Source organism: Thunnus albacares, chromosome 14 (genome assembly GCF_914725855.1).
Source record: "Thunnus albacares chromosome 14, fThuAlb1.1, whole genome shotgun sequence".
Classification (NCBI taxonomy): Eukaryota; Metazoa; Chordata; class Actinopteri; order Scombriformes; family Scombridae; genus Thunnus; species Thunnus albacares.
In genome coordinates, this window is record NC_058119.1 from 14,733,702 (window position 1) to 14,751,597 (window position 17,896).

The 17,896-nt window shown below is 38.6% G+C and overlaps 1 protein-coding gene across 1 annotated transcript in view; it reads right to left on the reverse strand.

The window, feature by feature from the left end:
• hpse2 (heparanase 2) overlaps positions 1–17,896 on the reverse strand; it is a 53,553-nt gene that overhangs the window by 9,954 nt on the left and 25,703 nt on the right. The window contains exons 4-9 of the mRNA XM_044372839.1: positions 14,622–14,795; positions 12,513–12,684; positions 8,334–8,381; positions 2,204–2,297; positions 1,134–1,240; positions 455–569 (exon numbers count right to left, since the gene is read on the reverse strand). Of these exons, the coding sequence (XP_044228774.1) occupies positions 455–569; positions 1,134–1,240; positions 2,204–2,297; positions 8,334–8,381; positions 12,513–12,684; positions 14,622–14,795 (710 nt within the window). The remainder of the gene's footprint in view (positions 1–454; positions 570–1,133; positions 1,241–2,203; positions 2,298–8,333; positions 8,382–12,512; positions 12,685–14,621; positions 14,796–17,896) is intronic.

Genomic DNA, 17,896 nt, shown 5'->3' on the forward strand with positions numbered 1-17,896 from the left:
GCATTATTCAGACCCAAACGCAGAGCAACCTGGGACTGAGCAGTTCCATTTCACACAGTGTTGCAGGGTATTTTACTAACATGCCTGTGTATCAGCATCTCAGGTTGCAGATCTCTCACCGACCGACTGTCCCGCACAGAGAAGCACACAGTTATGATGGGGGATGAGGGGAGCAGTGACACTGTCCTGAGCTACTGACAAAGGGCTAAGGTTACATGGCATTTCGCCCCCGCGTCTAACCACTCATCACCACTAAACGCCTTTCATCTCAGCTAATAGCTCCCACGGGAAAGAGCGAGAGGTGCCATCAGGCAAGGCAAACTGGACTGGGGTTGGTATGGAGAAGGTCCAGAACCTTAACCTCAACGTTGTTGGCCTCGGAGACCGAGGGGTGAACTTGATTCAATAGTTACGCTAAACATTGTTGAAATACTTTTGAGATGCCAAAACTTACAGGTAAAGGGTTAAAGTGCTGGTCAACAAGGTGCGTGTATCCATAGTCAAAGAATGAGTGACGCAAGACAACATCAATTCCCTGAACAGCAGCCATTCCCAGTGTGTTAGCCCACCTGCAATATAAAACAATACACATGAGTAGTAAATGTGAACACATAAACACAGATAATTACATTAGCAAAGAATCAATGGATGTATTTGATTGTGTTTACCATGCATGTTTACAATACATCTGTAATTTTGTCATCATGATTTTCTGTATTGTAATTTTGCTATTTTGGACTATTCTGTATGCACAACATCTTTTGCATGTCCGTTTGTCCTGGAAGAGGAATCCCTCCTCCGTTGATCTTCCTGTGGTTTCTTCCATTTTTTCCACAGTTATTCTCTGGTAGTTTGTCCTTATCTGAATCAAGGGTCTTAGTCTAGTAGGGTATCATATGCTGTACATATTGTAAAGCCCCTTGGCAAATTTGTGATTTGTGACATTGGGCTATATAAATAAAATTGAAAAACTGACATGACTTGATACAAATTTAGATAATAGAATACATAATGCTTTGGAAATGAATTCTTTTTTGACAAATACAAGAGTTAGTTTATTATTATGAAATCATTATCCACAGAGCACACCACAATGGTTTCCTAAGGAGTTGCAGTATGACAACAGTACTTACAAAAATCCGGCAGCGTATGTGTCCGAGAGATTATTAATGCCTCCTGCCCATGCTGGACCCAGTCCACCCAGCCACACCTTCTTACCAGGAGTGTGTGTGTTCACAACCTGCAATAAATGATGGAAACACAGGCATATTTACAAAATTCATGTAGAATTCAACTTTGTGAAAGCTGTATTTGGATCCATGCACAATTTCCAGTCCAATTTATTTTAAGAACCGCAACATTTATTTTGATTATAATTCTTTTTAGGAGTAATTTAGTGCTGTATATTTATTTTTGTTCTAAATGCTTTTATGATACTGAGTGAATCTCAATGACTCTGCAAGCTTGTGGAAATTAATTTCAGCTAGCAACAAAACATAGAATGTATGTAAACAGACACAGAAATATACAGATGCACAATGACGCAAACTTATTAAGTGCATGTACACAAACACACATGCACACACAAAACCTTGAGCTCATTGACTTTGGCTGTAGTGGTAAAGAATCCCATTCCTGTTCGATTTCATTTAATGTTTTGTTCTTGGGAACGATTGCTTCTTTTTCCCTCAGGCACGCTGGCGCTGCTCATATCACAAAACTCAGCGAGCCTGCCACAGCAGCTTGTGTTGATAGTATTACCTCATCATGGACACAGCACTCTTACCCGGAGGGCTCGCTCTTGTGGTTTGCACATGTGGCTGTATCATCACAAAACTAGCTGAAGGCTGAAACGATCCATAACTTGGCAAAGTCAAAAGAAATGCAAATTTATCCTAAGATAAAAATTAGTTATTTCTTCATATTCTCCCTCGAGGAGGTTTGCTTCACTGAAAGAAAGTCTAGATTGATAGAAATGGAAGTTGTTTAACAGGGAAAAGACCAACATATGACCTCTGAAATATATAGCAAATATTACCCCAATCGTGTATGTACAGACCTAAATATGACTTGAAATAAATCATGAAGCAGCCCCTTCAGAAACAGTTCAAGGAGATATGCAATATACAGTATCCTGTACATGCAGGTATATATAAACTGAGATTATTTAAAGTTTGAAAAAAATGTAAGGATTTACCAATACCTTGGTGACTTTAGTGATCTGCTCTGTCAGTGTGTCCAACAGACGAGTTTTTAGGAAGTCCTCCACTTTGTTAACTCTGCCATCCATGTAATAACTGTATGGAAAATACAAGGGAAATACAGTGAGAGAAACACTCTATGCACTCTTTATAATGTGAGCAACATACATGGTGATGGTGTTTATTACACACGTGGTGAATAATAAACTGAAATTTACAAGCCTCAGTTGGATTCTCCATTCATACATCTATTCTCGAATATCCTGTTCAGAGTTTGATCTTATATAATCTGAATTCAAATTGGCAGAATTTGAAGTTAAAAGTGTAATTACATGTTATATAAGGCTATTATATACATTTGCATGTTGGACAGTGGTGACATACTGAAAGGTGGACATTTACTGTGGTGTCTCCCCATTCTTAAGATGCTCTTCATACTGCATGCTAATGAAAAATGTTCAGTTCCTTCAGGTCAAACTTGTGCAGTTGTCAATCTCAGTGTCATCTAACTTCATCACTTTGTTAAATAATATACAATTATATACTATGATAGCATATTTCATTCCCTGGTAGGTCAGTGACATTTTCATTGCACTGTATAACAACAATGCAACGCTAGCTTAAACGCTCCGTCAGCTTGTAGTTTGAATGTAAGGCTCCTTATGGACTGCAGGTTTAAAATCCAAAACCATGAAGTATATTTTTTATATTTTTTTGGTCTCACACAATATATCATTTCACTATGACAATTATGATGAAGAGGGACTGACATATTCAACTATACTTTAGCGTACTGACAATCCAATTCTGTGTCAAAATGTGGGATTGCATAAGGGAGGAATTGGAAGCATGGGGATTTCTGCCTCAGACGGAACAATGCAGACATCCATCTGCAGTGATTCTGTCTGTGTGTGCGATAGAGACACAAAGAGAATGATGATGAAAAATGATGTTAAGAGAGCATGATGAGAGAACAATTTATTGGTACTTTGCGCCAAAGTCCTTTACGAACATCATCCTGTGGGCAGACAGAGAGCCTTTCCAAGATCCTCTGCAAGCATCCAAGAGAGGAAAACAAGGGAGCAACACAAACCTGCCCTAAAACAAACATCATGACTATACAGCTGGAGACTCAGCTGTTTCCAAAGTGCCTTGGAGAACTAGCCAACACCACACTCTTTTGTTCATGTTTCAGGTACCATAAAACACATTTACATCTTATTTGCGCTGCAGAAGAAAAAAAAAAACATTTTTTGCGTGAGTCTCAAAATGACAGTCAATCAATCAGTCAGTTCAGTATGCAGCTGACTCCCCAAGCTGAAGTTACTTATGATAACTATAAAGAGAAGAATGTGTGAACACTGGAAAATGCTAGCAACGACATTTCTAAGAATACGCAACATTGTTAAAATTGTTATAGTTTATAGTTATTATATTGTCAAATAGAGTCTCAAAACCTTGAATTTCCTGTGTTGAATTTCAAAACTTCAACAGTGAGCTGGAAGGACATTTGGGAATTACAGTGTTCATTAGCCAACTCATCTTCATGGTCAGGTCATTTCAGGTCCTACAGGCTCTAACAGAGCTGCTCAAACATCTTTCAACCTTCCATTCACAGACAGAGTAATGTGCTATTCAAATTTTAAAATCCAAACTATGGTTTTAAGTTGAAACGAAAACATACTGTCTTTTTTATCTTCTCTCAGTGGTCTGACTGCACTAAATCTATCTTGGCATAGAATAAAATGACTCAAGTTGAGGCATTATTTGGCAAAATAAATATTATACATAAATATACACTTACATCCATCAGCAATGTTGTTTTACGATATAATTAACTGTGTTGGCGTAGAATAAAATGACTCAGGTAGAGGCATTATTTGGCATTATAAGAGAAACTAATGAAACACCTGTTTATTAGAGATTTAAAAAAAATCTGCGACTCATTACAGAGTCCATAAAGCAACAAATGTTACTAAGACACCAGATTAGTTCAGTTCCATTAAAGCTGCAAATGTTTTCTGCAAATTTACCTTTTTTCTTTCTTTAAACCAGAGAACACTCCAGGAAAGCTATGATATGAATTTTTTAATTGAGTCTATCAAGTTCCTTAGAGTATATTCCTCAATCAGAGGTTCAACGAATTAAATGGACATTGCCAATGATGTATTGCATTATATTGTGAATAATGAAGCCAGAAGACAAGAAGATCATACCAACTGCAGCATCAAAAGATTTCAAAACAAAAGTCAAACCACTTTTGAACCTGTTTTGGGAAAGTCTGTCGAAATGACAGATTTGTCAACAAAACTGCTGAGAACCAAGTTGAATTTTGTTCATGCAGGGTGAGGCCGTGTTGCAATCTGAGCTTAACTTCGTTGAAATTTTCGTCACAATGTTGGAGAAGTCCCAAGCTCCTGGCCTCAAACTGTAAACAACGCATGGATTAAGTCATGGCTTTAAACAAATTATTTGGTTATCATGTCATCTTTCCAGACAGCTCACAATAATTCTTCAGTCCAGATCCCAGGGTAAGAAATTCCAGTTCATATATGGAAACAGAATAAAACACAGTACAAGTTATAGCTATATAGTTATATCTTGCACAAATCAGTACTCCTGGGAATTTTAGCAACAGCCTATAAATGCACCAGGTAACAAGGCAACTTTCTTTACTAAACATCCAAGTTTTGTGGTTCATTTGAGCTGAAACCCCATAAAGATTTTGTTGTCAGCCAAAATGCTCCAATCTAAGCTCCTAAAACAGAACCAAGACCTTTTCCTTAGTTTAACAAAACTTTTACATGAAACCTTAGCTGCCAGACTGACCAGAGTTCAATAAAATGCAAAAATGCAACACTGTACGGCAATGTTCTCAGACAAAGATCCACTTGGTCATCTTGTTTTACACAGCTCTCACTGAGAGCCAGCACCACATCAAAGACTTCCCACTAACAAAACTATCTAGCACTCTATTAACAAAGAAATATAGTACAGACTAAAGTAAGAGATTTGATGAAATCTGACAGGGATTAGAGTTGGAAAAGAATGAATATCAGAATGGAAAAATACTCAACTTAAAGTAAAAGTCCTGCATTTCTCCTTCAAAACTCGTACCTTGCGTTTTGGACATGGTTTCGCTTATGGCTGCTTCCCTGTAGTGTTGAACATGTCTCAGTTTTCGTCATGCTGCATACTATGTCAGTGTAAAGGGGAAAAAAAGCTGCGTCCATTGGGACGACCGATTTGTTTTCCTGGTGAGTATTATTAACATTTTCTGCATCTTATTTTCACTGCAGAAGAGAACAAAGTAAGAAAGTGTTGAATCTTGATTCTTTCTGAAACAGTCAATCACTTCATGGTTATTTAAGTGGAGTGCTATTTTTTTTTTTTTTACTTTTGTTTTAAATGTTTTAAAATGTGATTTATTTTTAATTCTGAGTTGTATCTGATGTGTATGTTTAAAGTACAGTTGCTGAAACTCTTAGCCAGTTAATTATGTTTAATATGAAGAATGAGAACAAAATGCTTGTAATGACACCACTAAGAACATTCAATATTATGTTAATAGAATAGAAATAAATGGACAAAGAAAAAGCCATTATAATATTCTTTTTTTTGTATTACTTTACAGTCTCCTCATCATTTAAAACCTGATTTTGTTAAATAACTAGAGCCATTGTGGAGTAAAAAAAATCTAATTAAAACTTAAGAAAAGTACAAGCTTAGTACTTAAATTAACTTATAATAATTGCACTTGAAGTGTCAAGGAATGACCATCTGCTGCAGTGAGAGATTTGGGGTGAGCGGAGGGGTAGTGAAGCAAGAAGAGGATGTGTTCCTTGATGTGGACCAGCAGGTTATCATCAGATCAATCATTTTAGAACAGCTGAAGGATATGTAGCTTCCCCCAGGAATGCCATCTGTAAATTTACAGTCCCTCTGCGATTTTAAGGCTAGAAAGGAGGCGATCACAAATCTTTAATATCTCTTTTTTCTACCCTCCGCTGTAAATAACCGACACACCACGCTCTCTGGCATGCAGTACCACTGTCGTTCTGACAAGAAACAAGAGAAATGGGTATAATGTGTCATCCTGCACGGTTTTAAATAGGACTGCATGGCTGCAAATAGCAAAACCAAAGAATGAGAATGTATCTAAAGGAAGTAAAATTCTTCCTGACTTTCTGTCTGCTGAGTAAAAGTACGCCAAATTTTCAAAAGATAAAAGTGCATCTTTTATCATTACATGATTAAAAAAAAATGTGTAGTTTTTTTGTTGTTTTTTTTTGCTGAGCATGTGTTCTCCAGTCTCACTCTCACATGTTCACACCACTAATACCCCACTGCTAGCAATTAGGGCTCACATTAAGTGTGTTGCTCAGGGGCATCTAAACAGCAAAAAGGGGTACATTTGTCTCATTCACTTTATTACATATTTTCACAGGTACAACTGGCAGCTGTCTGGTCACTCAGCTGTGACAGGATTAATTCTCACCATGAAACAAGTCCTGTCCACTATAGTTAGGGTTAGAGGTTGTGGGTGTTAAAGTTAGGTCTGGGTCAGTTCACCCAAATCACCATACATATGTTCACTCTAGTGGCATCTTGGCATGCCAATTGGTTTGGTTTTATTTGCTTAGGTTTCAGATATCGGTCTTGCAACCACCTCAACACAATAGAGGTGAAAAGAGTTTCGTTTGTGGAGATCACAGCATTGAAAACAATTACATTAAAAAATGAAACAAAAACAGCAGCAAGTTTTCACTGGAACTACTGAAGAAATAGTCCCTATTAAAATTGTGGTGTGTTCACACTGTGGGTTCTGTGGATTATCCAGAATAATGGGGACACTGTTTCTGGAAAGACGTACTGCTGTTGAATTAAAAAAAAAATTTTAAATGTCATGTGAGCACCACAAAAGAAAGTCCATTTACCTCCTATATATTGTGGCGGAAGCAGAAATCTCAGAGACAGACATCCTAAAACCTGAACAAATAAAAACAACTATCATGGCTTGGCTATAAAAGGTGAAAAGTGAGAAAATAGGCGTTTTTTTCTATAAAGAAATAGAAAGATGGAAAGATGGAGAAAGAAAGAGACGGAAAGACTGACCAAACATTCTGATCACGTTTTCTTGGTGAATCCAAAAATGGAGAGGCAGTAACTGAGACAAGATGCTCCAAATATGAAACTACAATATTGTGGAAAAACGTCATAACATAATGCAAACCACATATCAAAGTTTCCTGATCTGGAGGTTCACAAATATTTCACTTCATAACCAACGTGTTTCATCACTCCAAAAGAACACATCTAAGCCACAGTTGGAGATCATCTCTAACAAATAATTCACTAAACCAGTTTATAATGAACATCGCTCTGATTTGAAACAACTTGAGCCAACTGCAGTGGAATGAAACCTGTGTTGTAGACGTGTTAATGGTTGGTCTCCACTTTTATTAGTTTGGCTTCTTTTGTAGAGGTCAGAGTTTCTGTCACGCAGCCTGGTTAGACTGGAATCTGGACCTCTAGTGTAAAACGGGCTAATTGACAGAGAGAATGAACCAGCGCATATGGTTTGATTTTAACAGTGTGGGTGGTGTTTTTCTAAGCCTTACTGACAGCGCTTCCGCCTTCCGTTTCTTCTAATCAGACCTGACCTTCACCTTAATGACCACTCACTCAGGTTTGTCTGAGCTTACAGCGGGTGTGTCTTTGTACATACTTAAATGCGTGTGTAAAGACACAGATAAAACATGGGAGACAAAGATCAAACCAATGATATATTTGTATGCATTCCTACAGTATGTGCAATAGACAAATGGCAGGTGTTCCCAATTTAACGCACACACACTGTCCGGTTCTTTTTCCTGTTGTTCCATTTGCAGAATAAACACCGTTCTCCACATTATGCGTCTATCTCTCTCAGTAACAGTGTTAATAATGGTTATTTTTGGCCACTGCCTACTGCATGCACACAGTGTGGTGATAATGGTACAAAAACCCAACATGACCTTTTGGATTAATGGTTCCTTGAGTAAATAGTCAGCTATTTCAGGAGACTGCTGGTTTATTCTGGCTATTTCCAAGCACAAAGTAATAAAATAGAAAAAAGGGTAAAATACCTACTGTTGCCACGTAACTGCGTCTACAACTGAGCCAGCATTCTTCATGAACCTGAAATAGAAAAACAGAGTTATCGTGACCTGGCACATTTTTTGAAAGTGAAAACTTAAAGACAAATTCAGTTTGTTTTTTTACCACCTGGATCCTATTTCCATAGTTAAGGAAATTAAAGGATATGTTCACATTTTTTCAAGTCTGTTTTGAAACTATAGTCATGTGCCCATATGAACATTGAAACAGTTTTGCTTGCTGGTATAATTCCCTCTGTTCATAGTGTTCATTAATCCCCTTCCTGAAATACTTCTAATGGAAGACATGACAAAATGCACAGACCTTATTCTGTGCAAAAGTGCATCCAGAGTTCAGCTGAAGTTAATGAGGCTTCAGCCATCTGAGTTGTTGAAATCAAGTAGGTATCTTTCATTATTACAGTCCTTTTAGAACAAGATTCCTTCTTTGCGTTTTCCCGGTTTCTATGTTCAGACAGTGTTGAACTGTGGTGGATGGATAGTAACACAAAGAGGGAATTTTGTACAAAAAAATAGAAGTGCTGTTTTATAATAGAATATAATAATAAAATATGAACCTATCCTTTACTCTTATTAGTTATGATGACTTTTTACCCAACCAACATTGGCTACAATCTGAGAAGGTGGACGCTGATGGCCAGATGATAAGACAGGTTATTTACACACCCCTAGTCTAACCCCATTTATTTAAACCACATCATTTGGTGAAAAAAAAACAAAATGTCCATCACAACAGCCCTTTTCACTAAAATGCTGTTTATCTAAACGAGGAAGAAGCCATTTACGACCAACAGTTTGGGTGTTTACTTAATTTTCAATTCCAAATAAGTGTTTCAAATAGTATGGTAAAACTAGAGATGTGTTTACATTCTGTTTAAAAGTTTATAATGTTGCACCCCCACATCTCAGCAACTAAATTCTTAAGAAGAAAGTTATCATAACTGTGAGGAACGACAATCAAAGCTACACAAAAATAACACCCAAGTTGTCAAGGAACAGCGATTTTCCCTTAAAAGCATCACAGATTTAGAAAACTCTAAACTGCACTTGAAGTGTTTTCTGGAGCTCTTGCTGCAGCCTGCAGAGTTTACTTTCAGTTGGTTAAGTACAAACTCCAAACAGCCCTTGAGGTCAAAAAGAAAAAGAAAAAAAAAATGGTGGGAACCCAGTCTACCTTTTTAATGGACTCATCCTGTACACAAACACAAACTCAACCCATACACAGTCCCTCCTGCTGTCTGCCCTCCTCCTCCTGAGCCTTTGCATCTGTGTGTGTGTGTTTGCTTCTGCGTAGTACCTGACCCAAATCACTCCATATTTGGGGGTAACAGTGTGTCTCTAAACATCATGTCACAGAAACACAACTTTCTCCGCTCTGGCGTGTTTAGTCTGTACAGCTCTGATATTTGGACGGTGAGCAGCTCAGTGTCTAATTCATCTTATTTCCTGAGAGCAGCAGAGTAGTTGGGCTGTCAAACACAAGAGCCACCCCCTCGTAACAGTGTCAAACACACAAGAATCACCCCGTCGTTAAATGTGACACCCGTGACCCACGGATAGTCCAGCTCTCTCCTTCTTCATCCTCTCACTCCTCCTCTTCTCACCACTCATCATCTACATCCTCCCTTTCCTCTGAGTCCACTGCTCATCAATCTGAATTGCACCATACACACACACGTACGGGTGTACACAAACACACCTTTTATTTATGGGTAAATTTAGACTGTCAGTACTCGGTGAGATAAACAGCAGTTCCTAATGGTTTCATTGATGTAAGTAGCTCAAGTACATAGTGGATGGACACCCATGTCAAATTTTTTTTTCTCCTCTGTCTTCAAACTGCCGACCGAAATGTGTGTGGCTGCTGCAAAGAGGAGCTGGAGACAGATTCAGGCTGAGATATGAGATACATTAAACTGTTCCTGTGCATGTCTCTACACAGACATTTGCATAAGTGTGTGAGTAAAAGCACTGTAATTTTAGTGCGGAAGAGTTTAACTTTATGGATTCTATTTTGGTTAAAAGCAGTGCTGTTCCCTGTTTATTTATCCCCCTTCCGTCACTTCTAATTGTTTTCTTATCTGCTTATAAAAAGCCTCCTAAATCTCTGGCGACAGATTAGTAGAGAATTGATTACAGCAGCTTCCTCCAAGCCACCCAGAACAGAAAGTAAATGTTTATTGTTGATGGTTATGGTGCAGGACTGTTTGTCTACTCAAAAAAACATCAAGAGTTTTATGGAAATGTTTTTTTCTTTATTCATTCAGCTATGGCTCACAACAAAATCTGTTAGACACCAGCAGTGGCCACAAAGTGAAACTCTCTTTAGATATATCACAGACTGAACATGTGAATAAGTTATTTAATCTTGCGCTTAGTCTTGTACTGCTACATGCAGTGAGGGCATTTCATTTTTTACCAATGCAAATTAACTTGTCACATTTCTGTTATTATTGGGTGATATCTTTTATGCAGAGAAAAAGTTTTTTACACTGTGAAACACTGACAAAGTTGTGCACATCTATCTATGTTTGATTTTCAGTCAGTGTTTATTGTACAGGGCCACTGGTGCCTCCATTTTAGCCAGATTTGTTTCCATTTCAACAGGCAGAAAAACTCAGAGAGGCTTAACTTTTTTGGAGGGGATGAATATGTTTCAAATATGTCGTCATCTGTTTGGTCAACACAGCTGAGAAAGCCTTTCTTTGTTGGAAGAAATTTCAACAAACTAAGACAGGCAGTGACACTAAAAAGCAGCCTGGGGACCCATACTGGGAGGTTAGTGTTAATATGGCCAGGGTAGGATTAGGGTTTGTGTTACCTGAGTACACAGAAATGCTGCCAATACTCTTGTATGAATGTAGCAGTGTCACTTCATATTTAATTCATCAATGTCAGACAGTCTGCATTAAACATTTGCAAAATCTCATCCCATTTTGTACAATTTGTTGATTAATTTCATATGTTTGTTTTCAATGCATGTCATCCACATTTTAGAGTAGGAGTCTGATTTCCATTAGTATGATATTTGCATTTAAAGTCCAGTATGTGATTCTGATATCTGATCAACTAAAAACTTTAAAGTTTAAAGCAGAGGACAGCCAACTTTCAGACAGCCACTTGTCTATCAGGTTTCTATTGTTTGAAATTATATTTACACAGACTTTAAATATTCTTAAGATTGGTAAAGCCATTACAAAGAACAAAGAGTAATATTTTTTTGTCAAAGTTACAGATTTTCGATGTGATGCTGCACTTGTGTGAAAGGAACAGTTTTTTCTTGTTAGTGCATTCATGTGCTTGTAAGAAACCATTGGCTCTGGCTGCTAAACTAAAAAGCCACAAAATTCATATTATCGTTTAATATTGCCAGTGTTTGTGCTTTGTTTGTCTTCTTTGTCTCATTTTCCAAAAATGTAGCTTGTGAATGTAATTCATATTGGGAGAAGACTTACATCTCAAATGCTTTAAAAGCATGAACAAGAAACACCCTCCTTGCAACTACATATAACTTTGTCAAAAATAAAGCTAAGTAAACGTTTACTGTGACAGTATCAGTACAGCAGGTACGTTTAATATCTCTTCAAGCTGGTTTTCATATTGACCAGAATGACTGTAACGTCTACAGACTACATATAAAACTTAAATTGTTTGCTGTGACCTTTTTGGTTGTTTGTATTTTTTGGCAGTAAAGGTATGACTTCAAAGTATGCAAGTACTATCTGATGAGAAAACAGGCTGCAGTGATGAGACGCCTGTTAGATAATCCAGCAGAGTCAAACCAAAGCTTGTGGAGCTTCTGGGTAAAGTCAGCAGGTGGGACGTTGTGCCGTCACGTTATCAATCAGGTGACACTTTATTTAGGCTGACGTGGTATAACTGGAGCTGAGATCCTGAAACTTGCACAGTGGGAATCCATAAACACTGAATAAGTGTGTGTGTGTGTGTGTGTGTGTATTAGTGTGTGTGCGTGTGTGTGTGTGTGCGCGTATGCGCGTGTGCATGTGTGCGGGTGCATTAAACACAGTAAAGCTCAGTAAAAGTCCCAAACTGCTGCAGCATACTTTCCACTACCTTCCCCCCTTTTTTTCCAGCAGGATAACCTAACAAGGAGTGGAATCTTGCCCAATCAATGTTTTACTTGCTGACTCACCCATCCAGCAGCAGGATGGCGTTCTTCCTGGGTCGCCCTGCATTGGGGCCATAGAGGTGAGCTCGATGGTAGTAGCGCACAGACTGCAGCAGGGTCCGCAGCTTGATGTAGTCCTGAGCCAATTGGGTGCTGTTCACCGCACGACCCACCATGCTGCGGTAGGCGTTAGGCTCTGGGAAGAGGAGATGCAGTACACTGAGCCAGAGAGATAAAGTTTATACAAGCAACAGTGGGGAGGTGGCAGAGAATATTGTTGTTGTTGTAGTCTGATCTTGCTCTCCTAGAGAGTATCCAACAGTCAGTAGAAAACGGGATAATTGAGCAATTCGCAGTAATACAGACAGATGGACTCAATGTCAGGGGAATGGTTGAAGCACACAGGGTGGCCTTGCAGAATCACTAAAACAAAGAGCTTGAGGGAGCTGGATTCCCCTAAAGGAGGAAAACTAAGCTTTTGCAGGCCCAATGCTGTTTAACCACTGTACTGAAGAGCATTGTGATTATATCTGTACCAGGTTGAGTTTTAAAATAAAAGTTTCAGTATGTCAGTTTTGTGTGTGTATGTGTGTGTGTGTATGTGTGTGTGTGTGTGTGTGTGTGTGTGTGTCTGTAACTGTGCTGTGTTCCTGAAAACTATAATGAGAGTATTTCAAAGGACAGCCTTTTCAATCAACTTCTACAACTTTGCTCTTTGCACTGTCTTTACTATGGCTCACTTTGCTCATTAAAATTTTTACTTGGTTCAATCAATAGATTTTGCATGGTACATATAGGCATAGGCTAAAATAAATGAGCTTTATTGCAGATGAATTTTGAAAATATGAAGTGATGTGCAGCATGGAAACAGGACTGTGTGTACAATGCAGTTCCACAGGAACACAGATGGTTAGGATGACATGAGGACTAGCAGTTCCTTTCATCCTTGAATGAACCTGTGCCTTGACACAATAATCTTGAAGATTTTCATTTAAATAAATGTCTGTTAAGTCACTATCTACCGCCGAATGAAGTAACACAATGGTGAATGAGTCTATGATGCACTGATGACAGCCCTTGTATTTGCAGTATTATGAACTGGGAAAAATCACAAGCGGTGCACAGTTAGTGACGCTTTTTTCATCACCCAGGAGTGGTTGGTCCACCAGAGAGGATAGGCGGAGATAATGCAACAGACTCAATCTTCAACCCACTTGTGTATGAAGCGGTGTATCGTTTTTTACGGGTCACTGTCGTCACACAGGCAACACTGTTTGGACCTCTGGGAAGTGAGATCCAAAAACACACCTGCAATTCCCCCTAATCACCATAGGTGCCGCCAAAGAGAACGAAACGGAGATCTTCGAGATTGTTACTTTAACCCTTAAACTGCTGGACACACACTGTTTTCTATTAAAGCTGTTGTTTAACATTGAATGTTAAACAAAATATGTAACTGCATTCTTAAAGAACTGGTTTCAGTGGTGCAAAAGTATTTCTAAGGTGAGAGTACTTCTAAAATGGCAGCCAATAATTCCAGTTCTCTATCTATTCTGAATTACCGCTCAATGTTTTTGAGTGTAAATATTTCCAGTAAGCTGCAGGAATTGAGATACACCAACTCACCCCCCAAGAAAAGAAGTTTATAAGTAAAGTTGGAAATGGTTTCAGGATCAGGTTAGAGTTATTTGAGTTTAGACATTTAGTTAAAACGTTTGATGTTTGGGTAACAATTTAAGTTTGTTTAGTCTGAATCTGATGGTCTAAGACTGCAGTCGCCCTGTGTGTAGCTAGATAAGTCTCTGTTTTTCTTTGGATGAACTTATGTCTGTGTGAAAGTAGTTGTAATGTACTTGAGACAAACTGACTCATTTTCTCCCAGTTTTGTGTTTCAAACTTTGATAGCTTACATTTATAAACCCATGATTATGATTTATACGCAAAATTATACTCTGCAAATTTTCGACATTTAAGAAAGTCGCATTATGTAAAGCAAAGGTATATCAAAACTGTACATCAACAGCACTTAAGTACAGTAGCTGGGTAAAGGCATTGAAATGTACTTTCCATCTACTGCAAACTGCACCATATCATCTGTTTAGTAGGCAGTGTGTGGCATGTTGGTGTACTGACCGTTGCCCAGCTCCCAGGAGATGTTGTACTTCTTGCCAGCGCTGTACTTCAGGAGGCTCAGGGTGGAGGAGGTGTTCCACGAGTTGTCTGGGTTTCTGTGCAGTGAGTTGAGCCCCAGGATCAGGTGCAGACCAGCACAGTCGGCAAAGTTGTACAGTTTGTCTAAAGACCTGGCTGGGAGAAACCCACAAAGCAGTTGTAACTTTGATTCTTCTTATGCACCTGGCATCATCACATGAACATGGCGGAGACCATTGATCTACTGATTCTCATGTCCACATATGAAGCCCCTTCAGCAGCTCAAAAACCAAACATACTTCATCTAGAATTCAGATTTTGATGCTCTCAGTACAAAATCACTTAGATTTGCAACTATCTCATTTAATCAAAGACGGGAAACTGCCGCCTTTACTTTTAGTTGTGTTGCTATCGACATTACTATTTGACTTTCTTTGAATGTATCTTCTTTCATCAAGCCGTCATACTAAAAAAAGCTGAATAATAACAAAACACGTTAAGCACTTAGTGCCATGTGGTACATCAACATCTCATCTGATCATCTGCTTACGAAAAATGACGTATTATGCATTCATTCAAATATGTGTTTAGCTTTTACATTTCTTTATCTCATTTACTTTAAGTAGGTGGTTTTTGTGTAAATCAACTGGGAATCATGAGTTAGCCTTGAGAAATGTTGTGATGGTTGACTGTATGTAATTTTATCACTTTATTTTATTCTATTTTGAACAGGTGGGGTTACAGTCACACAAATAATTTAGACGTCAAGTTCTGAGCAGCCCATTTAGAGCTAATGTACATAATGAGGTATGCTTGGTTATAAAATATAAAGCACAGGTTTGTTGAATGCTGAAAAATAGTTTTTCAGCAAAAAAATGCCTAGTCATTGAGCAAACAATGGGTTTGTTCATTCAAACAAACAAGCACTTTCCCATGTATCTCTGACATAAAGTTGGGTTCTTCTAAATCCGTTAACCTCAGTAAATTGTAACATATACAATTAGCAAAAGAAGATTACATTTCTCAGAAGTAATTTGTATGGAAGTATTGCGTGTACTGTATATTTGGATAAACTGCAAACTCTCCCTGGGATTTGCTCTGAAATCTGTTGTCGCATGCCAGGTGTTGAACTCCATTTGTATGACAGCAGAGTTTCTGTCTTCAGCAACATTCAGTGAGAATCCGCACAGACTGATTTTCCCATCATGGACTCCTGTGGAGATGTGCTCCTCAAAGCAGCGAGCCTGTTCTTTTCTTCTGCAGCTGACTGCTCACTCACATTTATGTCTGCTGTCTCAATCAGAACACATTGTTCTCACAGTGCACTGTTATGAGCAGTGCAAGAAAGGATGAGGGTCTACCACAGATGTTGGCATATGGTGAGAGTGCAAAAAGTGTTTGTTTATATCTTAATGTGTGACTGCAGGCTGCTCCTGGATATCTCGGTCTCTTGTTTTGAAATTTAATCTGTTTGGAGTCATTCCATTAACGTAAATATTACCTTGACTTCTGACCCTCCCTTCCTGGGGGCAACAGGAAACAGATGAAGACTGTGGTGGACCAGTCTGGTTCCTGCTAGAATTTGCCCTCAACTGCGGTTTTGGCACCAGCTGAGCTTGCCAACTGATTGCGCTGTCCAATGTGGAATGAAGACAAATGCAGAGCAAATCAGGGTGCGTGTGAGATTATCCTTTTGGATACAACTGTAACAGCTTGACACTGTTATGGTTGTGTGAAACGTGTGAGGTACTCTAATATGTAATATTCAATAAATGGATGTGAGAAATACAAACTTCTGGCCTTAAATCAGAGACAGAGCCCATATAAACACCGAACAATGCTTATTAAATCATGCTTGAGCGCAAATGTGGTTTTTTTATTCAACATTTACTGTAAGCCTTTATTTCCAATAAAGCAGTGGTTTTGTATAATCCACAGAGCAAATAGAGAGAACAGAACGATTGCTTGTTGCACCTGGCATTAATTCTCTTTCCAGCATCGACGGGACAAAGCCTGAAAACAAATAAATGCTAGGAGTAACAATGGCTGTATTTGCACACAGCACTATTTGGGAGTGTATTTCTCCTGAGTAAACTGTCTGTTCTCCATCTCATTAATAACCACCAATAACGTTATTATCATAACTGCTATTATGATAACTCCTTCCCTCTGTGGTTAAATCAGACTGGTGTCTGTTTGCAGGAGCAGAGTTAAGGGCAACAGGACGGAGAAAGTAGCGCCAGATGTGGCTGTCAGGATGAGTGATTCCAGACCTTTCCTCACCTGAGATCTGAGCAGAAGGCGACCAGCCGAGACAAAGCTAGCAGCTAGCAGCCCTCTACACACATCATCAAGCATCATGAGGTGCATCAAGCTGCTAAAAATATCGTTTCTCTGCTAGCAAGCATGTGCGATCAAATAATAACAATGTGTTTATGTGTCAGTTTGGTTCTTGGGGAATTTTACTATTCATTCTTCTTAACCAGAGGCAGACAAACTCATAGATGCCTTTCTTTTCTCTCTTCCAGCAATTTAAAGGTATAATGAATGGTGAACTTAGCTCAATTTATTGCTTTAAGGGAGACAAATAAATCTCTGGCAATGCTGGAAGTTTATTATTATGTACTTATTACCGTGTTTATTTTTTCTAATTACATGTTCTCAAATGTTCAAACAAAATCCTGAAAATAGTATTATAATTTGAATTTTTTCTAAAACGTTCATATTCATCCACTGTGGTTGTGAGTGCTTGTATACAGGAAATGGATTAGAATTTAGATCATTTCATTTATTTGTTAATATCAATTAAATGCATGACTTTATACTGTAAATACCTTAATTATGATGTGTGGTAGACCAGTGATCAAACATCTGGAGAAGTTTAATTGTGTATTTCCCAAGATTGAGAGGAGTTGATAGCTGAGCTTCCTTTAGCTTGTCTGACTCTGGGTCAATAGGACAAACAATAGTACAACTCCCTGGGAATGCTCTATCCCTTTAATGGGGTTTAATCCTTGGGTAGCCTGCCGGTGAGCAGTTACTACAGTTTCTATTTCGGTTGCACACACTAATAACAGCTACTAGCCTGAAGCGGAAGTATAGCATTACTGGCCAGCATAGCCAAGCTCTAATTTACCGCCTGACAAGAGCAAGGCATCATATGCTTTCTTCCAAAGAGAAATGGATGCTGGCTAGATCCACCCTCCTGGTGTCAGGAAATCTGCAGATCACTAAGGCCAAACATGAAACAGCTCCCA